General features: G+C 36.9%; 1 protein-coding gene and 1 long non-coding RNA gene across 2 annotated transcripts in view; one reads left to right on the top strand and one right to left on the bottom strand.

The window, feature by feature from the left end:
- LOC148645556 (uncharacterized) overlaps positions 1-9,121 on the bottom strand; it is a 128,675-nt gene that overhangs the window by 59,527 nt on the left and 60,027 nt on the right. The window lies entirely within an intron of this gene.
- lmo1 (LIM domain only 1) overlaps positions 1,477-9,121 on the top strand; it is a 29,465-nt gene continuing 21,820 nt past the window's right edge. The window contains exon 1 of the mRNA XM_088611915.1: positions 1,477-2,371. Coding sequence (XP_088468041.1) covers positions 2,350-2,371 — 22 coding nt within the window. The 5' untranslated portion in view covers positions 1,477-2,349. The remainder of the gene's footprint in view (positions 2,372-9,121) is intronic.

Here is a 9,121-nt window from a genome sequence, read left to right as displayed (position 1 = left end):
AGGAACATATGATGTTATACCCTGAAAACTGTATAATATAATGAGATTACCATTAAATAAATGAAAGATGTTTACTATTATAAATCTAAGAAAATACAATGCACAAAAGTCTACCACAATCCATATTTCTATATGATTTCAGATTAATTATAGAAAAGCTGAAATATAAAGCCCTTTGCAACATCATATACAAGCTTGGGTTCTAATTTATACTATACTAGCCGATACTAGTGCCTGTAAAGAACCAAAAATATATACTGGAGCAACCAGCTGACTTCACGATTTCTTGCTTTGAGAGGCAGGTGATTTGTCCCATTTGGAAAAAAAAAGTAATTAACAGAATAACATGTTTTTAAAATGTTTCAAAATTCAAATGCCATTTAAAGTCCAAAGCTTGGAGACTTGAGTATTTTTCTCTTTCTCTTTCTTTTTTCATGTGTGATTGGATTAATTATGTGTCATTCACTTTTGCTAGAGGTCAACAAACATACATTCGTGGTCATAAGTCATCAATCTATCTGACTACAAAAATTGAAAAGTCAGGCATGTCAACCAGTAAGCCAGTGACAGAAGGACCTAACAATTGATTTCCGAGGGTGCACAATGTTTCTCCAGATCCCTGCAACATAGTTGCATAGTATGTGATTGGTGAGAGGAAGAGATAATTTGGCCAAAAAAAACCGAAAACAGCACTACAAAAAGGAAATCTTCCTATTTATATAAGGATATTTGTTTTTCTAAAGCAAATCATTGAGTTTTGAAATATCTGCTGAAGAGAGAACATAAATAAGGACATGTTTTACACTCCAACTGAAAACATTAGCATTTCTTACATTTGGAATTTCTGTAGACCACCCACAGTACTATTTATACACAATATTTTAAATCATTGTTGATATGAATAAAAGATTAATAATTACTATTTTAGATAACAGCTGACGCGCGTACTTAAAAAAAGCATGCAGATTAACAAACATAATAGCTATGAGTGATGAAGTCTGGCCACAGAAGGCTTGCGATTTTGTAATGGTTAATCTTGAAAAGATCTCTCCTTAATTGGTTAACGGTCTCTCCGCCAGGCAAGTGAAAGTACTGCTATTTAAGGTTTCAGCATTAAACAGCAACACTTTCATCCAAACCATAACAGCATACAATTATATTACCAGAGTCTAAACTGCGTCTTCTATCTACCCACTAATCAAAACGCAACCCATCTGTTCTGGTGTCTTTTAAAAACACTGCTTATCTATGTATGAAAAGTGGCTGAGCGCGCACTAATCACTGCAAAGATTTATTCCGAGAAGAAATTCAAATAAAATTAAAACTGTATTTGCGGTTAAATCGTTACTTAAAAGGGGAGCGAAAAGGGAAGGCAAAAGAAACACGTGTGTGCCTCAATAAAACCCTAACATCACCACCTTTTGTGATCTAAGCTCACATACAGACACACACACACGCACACTTTCCCTTAGCTGTGCTTTTGTGTTTTGTCAGAATTAATGAGAAAAGTTCCCCTGCCCTAGGGGTAATTAGTGTCCTTGGAGTTAAATAAGCTAATACTTAGACACCTCTGGCACAGGCAATTATGTTTGTGTATTGAATAATTGATTCAAAGAGGGGGGAAGGGCTGCTAATCAGATCTGAGCATAATGAATTGATTTAATTAACAGGGGAATCCGAGGGTCTCTGGGAACTGTGTGCATTTATTCAGTAGCAGGAGAGAGCAAAGCACATAAATTGGGAGAGAAAGGCAGTGAGAGTATGCTTTTAGCACTTGTCAGGGCTGGAATTGGATTTTTTTTTAATATAGTTGCAGTTTCGCAGCAAATGAAAGCGGAAAAAAACATTTTTGCTGGCAAGAAAGAATTCCAGTCATAATAATATAGAGCTTTTGATCCATTGAATACGGTAACGATTTAACGAGCAAGTCGAATCATTTTCTTCTTTTTTTCTTTTATTGAAGATCTGTGTTGGTAAACCAGTTTTTTTTTCTTGTTTTTTTTTTCCGAGGGAGGGGGGGGGGACATCAATTGCAATTGTAGTTTTAGTCCGTGGAGGCTTATTTGAGAGCAAAGGAACAAATACGAATTGAACAAGGAAAGGTTGAATTTCGTTTCAAAACGGCAATAAAAATAAGCAAGTCTGTATTCATTTTGAACGGAGATGCGTTATTGAGCGATCTAGTTTTAAAAGCCCGGCGCCCGTGTGATTAAAGCTTGCAGCAGAAGGACGATCGGTAGTTACATAGCAAGGCTCTTTCCTAAAAGAAGACAACTAAGAACGGGGTGGTGTTGGTTGCTGAAGCCGAGGACGGATCGCTTGGGGTCGGACTCCTCGTTCTTCAGGACGATGGTGCTGGACAAGGAGGAAGGTAGGTGGGCTACGGTTGCTAACTGAGGGGCTTAAATCGGGATGTCAGTGGCCGGTGCTTTTGCATGCTTTTGTACTGTAAAAACGTACAGTCACATCTGAGGTTCTGAGAGACGACTGAGCCCTGTTACGTGGAGAACGGTTCGATTCGTGGTCTTTCGCTTATTTGCTTATTTCAGGAGGCTCGCAGTGAAGAAATACATTCATGAAATACACAGTTCATTTCACTTTTTGGCAGCGATTCGGAGTTAGGAAAAACATCCCATTCTGTGCATTTTTAATCCTAGTTTCGGCAGTTTTGGTTTTCACCTCGTAACTTTCATCCGGGATCACTGCCCCTACAGTACGTTCTCCTGTTTTATATGTAAATAAGTTATCAGCTCAGTCGTCGTTTCCCTAGCTTTTACAGTGGGTGGTATCACTTTGTTCATCAGTAACAGCTGAAACGTATACGAGAATACTGCGTTGTACATAACCTTCCGAAAGTCTTCTTCAGACCTTTTAAAGTACCAAATAAGCAACTGTGTACCTGTAATTACAATGTTGCCTTTAAGTGGATCGCATTATTAGTAAAGATTACTTCTGTAGGGTTCAGTGATCGTTTTTCAGTTTTGAAACTGACCGCTCAGTTTGGGAATATATTCAACTTTGAGTAGGAAATTCGTTTAAGTATGTGCGAGTCTGCTTTTTAATATGTATGACATGTAATGTAATGCTATGTCTTCACGTGTGTTTGTTGCTGGGTATGTAACTAGTTTATCGATCGATCATATACTCAGTTAAAAATTAGGTCTCGTAATTATGAATCTAAGGAACTTGATTTAAGAAAATGTGATTGATTCTTGTGGTTTAGCGCAAAGTAGCGTACTTTACAAGACAGCCAGGTTATAAAGATGAGATGTCTACAAATGATAGATAACTTTCTTTGCATACTGATATGTTTACTCTTAAAAACATGAGACGAGTTTCTACATAAGACTCTCTGCTTAATGTTCGCTTCCGAAAGCCAATTGCCGAAACTTTTGGCTAGTTAGGAAACTGCCTCTGTTCATAAAAGTAGTTATTTTTGTAATCTTTTAGAAAATGTTTTCATTATATGATTTTTTTTTTTTAGCTAGAGAGGCCTTTTTTAAGGTAATGGCTTGCATTTTAGACCCATTATTTATGTCTGAAAATGGATATTTCATATCTATTTTAGCTGAACATCCTTTCACTTATCCATCTAAAAACCAATAAAGGCAATGCCGTAGAAACATAAATTGGTCTGTCTCCCTGAATCCATGTCTTGCTAATGTACCCAGATTAACTCAACTGTAAATTGTCTCCTTTGGATGTCTGTCTTGCTAAAAGTTTCCTATATGATTCATGATTTGGATTGCTTTTAACAGCTATTGGCTAAGCAATATGGTAAATGTACAAGGTGATGCAAATGGCATTAGTGAGAGAGGATGCACAGGAGCATGTAATGCAGTCAATACTACATTAACTACTGATGCCCAATTACAGAAACAGGGAGAGTGGCTTTTAGGAGCATTAGGACTTGCAGAAAAGCTGAGATCACCTGCTGCTCATTGCCTAAAAGCTTCACCCTTTGCTTGCTGGGGCCAATCAACTGCTTTGGCATTTTGGCAGAGTTGAGTCGCTATACTGTATGTACAGGCTCCGAGGTCAGAACTGCTATTGTTTCTCTCAGTCCACAAGAAGTCCTGTACATTTTCAGTCTTGTATTTGCCCAAACAGCATCCGGCGAAATTTTATGTGTGGATGTGTTCTAATATACAAAACGGACCAATGGCCTTCAAGGTATGTATTCGCAAGGCACTGTGAAAAGAAAGAGATGGGTATATACAAATTAGCTTTTAATTCTTCTAAATTTGTGGTTTTTAGAGTACAAAAGTGCATTTTCAGAGTGGACTTCAGAAACTCCTGACTGACCTCCCGAATGTGATGTGGGCTGGAAGATTATTCCACAGTCTTGGAACAACAGAACAGAAAGTATAGACTGCTGACAGAACAACCTGTTTGTGTATTTTAATACCTGGGTACAACAATTTTAAAGAGAACCACACCTCCCCTACTTCCCTGAGACTCACAGCTTCACAGCCTCTCTGAAACATCTAACACCTATTAAGACATGAAATCTTAGACCGTTTATCCCATCACTTATTTTATCCAGCTTAGATGGAACAAACCTAAACAAGACTAGACAATGGGCAAATCCATGTTTGTTTTTTAAATGGGCTTCTTGCTAGAAAAGTCTTTGAGACTTGCTTCATGCTTTTCCTCTGCTTGAAACTCTGTAATATTTGCATATCTAGGCTTTCTTAATATGTGTAAAAACCAGAATCCTGGTGTATTGCAATCTTGTTTTTCTTGTGAGCTTCAAATGTGGCTGGGGGGTGGGGGGTACTCCATATGGAAAAGTAGTAGTACCTTGTAAAATAACTAGTTTTCCTTGAAGAAAGTTAATCCAGTTTCCCTCTTTTCTAAACCTATAGGATATAAATCAATTCCCTCTACTCGCACTGTTATATTATTTTTATTGAAATATCATAGTAGTTTTCTAATATACAATATGCCTAGAAACCATAGTCTACCTACCTGTATGTGATTATTAGAGATTGAAAAGTACAGGCATTTCTTGGGCGCTGTTACAGTGCATTTGACGAGAGGTACAGATTCTCTTCTAACACTTTGGGGACTTATAATAAACCCAGAACTTGCTAACTTATGCTGTATGTAAGCATATATATGCTAAAACTGGCATAAGTCTTAGTTTCCAAAGTGTGCTCAGAACACAACTTTGTTAGAGACCTGTCCCAATTAAAATGAACATCTGTGTCAGAAAACACTTCTCCCTGCCATTCAAACTTACTTCATTCCAGGAAATATTGCTGTCTTCACCGCTTAACCGAACTGTTAAAGATGCCCGAAAAAACAAGGGAGGATTTTACTTCTTGTGAGGATATTTGTCCTTTCAGATAGTATGAAACAGAAGGATTCTCTTACAATTAAACTGTGAATTCAGTTTACATTAGTGTAGTGTGGTAGGTTTAACAGTTTTACATTTATTAAAGCACTTTACAAGGCCTAACTAGCCAGTATAGACTGAATATTGGGTACAGTTCACAAAGTCAAATTTCTGTACTGAAGTAATTAACACTGATTTTTTTTTTCTCATATTACTGGATACTCTGGCCTAAAAATATTTTGCATTAATAACAATTCTAAAATGACTAGTTTCATTTCCACATTAAAGATAAACTCAAATTCAGACCTCCATGAATCTCTTAAAGGTGTAATTTTCTTGAGTTGATCACTCACCCTCATGCTTAGAAAACTCACAAATGTTAGGGGAAAGACAGACTGATATTCACAAACTTGATAAATTCTTGGGTTACCTTTGCTCCTTAATTTATGACCCTGTACGCAAGCTGTCCACTGAAATTTGTACATTCATAAAGCATCTGATTGAAAAGCAATGCCTCAAATAAATACAAGCCAGTGATCTGTCGGCAGCTGTAATAAAACTTGGGCTTCAGGCTTAGATTTTATTTTGAAATAATAAGAATTGCTTTATTCTTTTTACTCGAGTTACCATGGTAATTCTGTCTTGTAGCAATGTTATATTGATTTAGAAAGTGGACAGTAATATTTCTTTTGTGTTATTTCGTTTCTGCGGGTTGATTTCTAATTTCCACTCTGAGATTACTTTTATAAATTTCTTAAGTCTTTTCACTTTTTTTCAGGCAATGTAATTTTCTCTCTTGTATTTGCTATTTTCTCAGCTTATTGGCTTGTTCTTATTTTAAATTAAACTTGCCAATTTCAAATATTGAAATGGCATCTGTGTATGTTTGTTTCTGGGTTCCATGTAATATCATGACTTAATATTTTGGAAAACGGGTTTGCGTTTGCTACTAGTTTTGGTAAGGTATTGCCAAGCCAGTCCTAGTTCTGTATAATAAAAATGTAAATTATTCTTTTGTGAATATTCAGATCAGTGTGGATATTGTTTATATAAAAGCATTATAATTTGATAGATGGCAAACATTTGATGCTTGCTGACTGTAAATATTATGAAGACCACTGTAGGTGATAGATTTTGAAACATGTCAATAAAACACAAAGTTTTCAGAACCTTTGCTCTTAAATTAAATTTGGGATTATTTTGATGTGGTGGTGTTTTTTTTAAATTAAATTCACAGTATAACTAACAGCACGAATTTAACTCTTTAAAGTAATATCTTTTAAGCAAGTTTTACATATTAACATTGCTCTGACAAAATCCAACTGTTTTTATGTATACAATGAAACCAGTTTCTTCTTTTCCACGGATTCATTGTGTAACAGCTGACTAGCATTCATTTCTTTTGGTTTATGATTGGGGTTAATCGTTTTTATTTAATTTTCCAGGACTTATTTATGAAGCCATAACTGGCTGTTCACAAGTGTGTAGGGTCCCTGTGCTTATACTCCAACAATTCAGTTATACTCCAATATACACAAATTCAACCACACTGCTGTTCTGACAGCAGCCTGCAAAACTTTTAAGAACTCGTACACCCCATGGAGCACTGCTGTGGTACATCAATGACCACAAGTTGAATTCTCTTAATATAAAAGGCATTTTTAGATGTGCCCTCTGTAGCATCCTATATCAAATGGCTAAACAGTACAGATTAGCTTTTGAAGAGTTTTTCCTAAAAGACGTTGAGCAGAGGTCTAAAACATTAATTGTTGAATAAAAATGCCACTTCTCTCCATTTGGAAAGATCTCATACTTTTAAATGGCAGCTGTATGTACTGTACTGACACCTACACAATTAGTCATTTAGACTTAAACAATGGTGTACCCTTAAGAAATTCGCACCTATGCCTGCTTTTAATAATCCAGACACAGACAGTGGTCTGAAATGCAAAGTGTACTGTACTTCCTAAAGTTAAAGCCAAGACATTTGGAATTCTGTGCAAGTCCATTCTGATTCTAAATCTGGAAACCTTATCCTTCTCGGTGGCCTTCTTGATGTTACCTTGCATTCGATTTCCATTTGATAAAAACATCATTCTCTCTCTCTCTGCAGCTTCTCCTTAAAATTTAAATCTAATTTGGCTTCTGTTACTTTAAGAGCACCACAGAGCATGGAAGCAAGAAAAGTGATGGCCCGTCCCAGTGGAGTTGCTACTGGTAATAGTACATATGCTCTGCTGAAAGAGGGTGTACAGCTACATATTGATGATTTTACAGTAGGTGGTTTTTAATTTACTTTCTTTTGGTCTTTTAACCGCCTGTTATTCCCCTGAGTTGCCTTGTTGAAGCAGACTTGCTGCCACTTTCATTGCAAGGCTGAACCCATCTGACTGCTAGAGCCTGGATTCAAAACGTACAGCCCAGTCCTCTGCAGCAGGTCATCACAGAGCGGCCCATCTCGTAATCGTTTTTCTTCTTCTGTGCTCCCCTGTGGAGTTTCCCCGTCTTTCATGAGGACTAGACCTATGTAATCAGTCACTTGTGCAGAATTACATTACATAATTTGTAGCATTTTTGCATTGTGCATTTTTTTTTACATCATCTTTCCTTATAGATCTCAAATCGTCAGACACCTGAATGAAAGAGTTAAATGATTTTAATAAAAAGAGCGATAAGTTTATCATATTGCAGTCTGCTTATAGCAAGTCACACTTTGTGCTATCCTGCTCTTTATACTGTAGACACTATCCTGGTAAAGAATGATAAAGTGATTTACAGTTTTTTCCCCATCTACAAAAAGGTTCCTATTTGTTTTTGAAAAATTAGAAGTTAATGTATGTAACTGGGTACAGTATATGACTTTGTTCAATCCATTTTTACTGTGCAGAATCCAACCAATTAGAACACATGACCCCCTGTTGCACTGATGGGATCCAGCTGCAGGCCCACAGTGTGACACCCTTGTTCAGCTTCAGCTCCCCTTTCTCAGGCTTCTTCACACCAGACTGGGAAACCCTGGCCACGAAAAATGTCAGAAACTCAGTTATGGGGGGGCGGGGGGGGCAAAAAAAGCTGTGTTGAAACGCACAACTGGTCAATTTAGGATTTTACCTACTGATATGAGGTCACAGGGATCAGGTCAAAGAGCAGCCTTGTTGCACTTCAGTTTGAGAAGGAAACCGTCATCGTACATGATTATGTATAAGAACTGTAACTTTAAAAAAAGCAGCATTGTTACCTTTTTTTAAATATGGGGAGCCAGTAAAGTACCAGGACATTAAAGAATTGCTTTCAATAGGCAGATGGAAAGTGATGTTCAAATTTATGGATATACTGTAGCACAGCTTGGAGCTTAGGACTAACTACAGCATGTAAAGTACAATTTTAAGCTTCATAAAGGATTGAAATTTAATGCACCTGTATATGAAGTGGTTAATTGAAAAAGAACATTTAGCTACGAGTTTTGAATGGAATATGGTTTGATGACGTGGGGTAACATTTCTAATCATCTGAAGTATTTTTAAATAGATTGGAAATGTCTGGCTCCTCAAGCCAGGTGTACAACAAGTGATGGCATTGCCTTTCTCACGCAAGAGTGGGTTGGTCAGGTTTAGACTTCACTAGGTATAAGGTGAAAAGTGGTGTGGACTGGCAGGGCCGCTGGAGATGATGCAACACACATTTTTGAAAACAGAGTGGGGACTTTAATTCCTATCAAATGCGATCAAGTTGAAAGATGTGATGGGTTTTGATCACTTTGCAGTAAATCTTGTAGCTTGA

This window comes from Lepisosteus platostomus, chromosome 18 (genome assembly GCF_059453375.1).
Source record: "Lepisosteus platostomus isolate fLepPlt1 chromosome 18, fLepPlt1.hap1, whole genome shotgun sequence".
Taxonomy (NCBI): Eukaryota; Metazoa; Chordata; class Actinopteri; order Semionotiformes; family Lepisosteidae; genus Lepisosteus; species Lepisosteus platostomus.
This window is presented reverse-complemented; position numbering and strand designations above follow the sequence as displayed.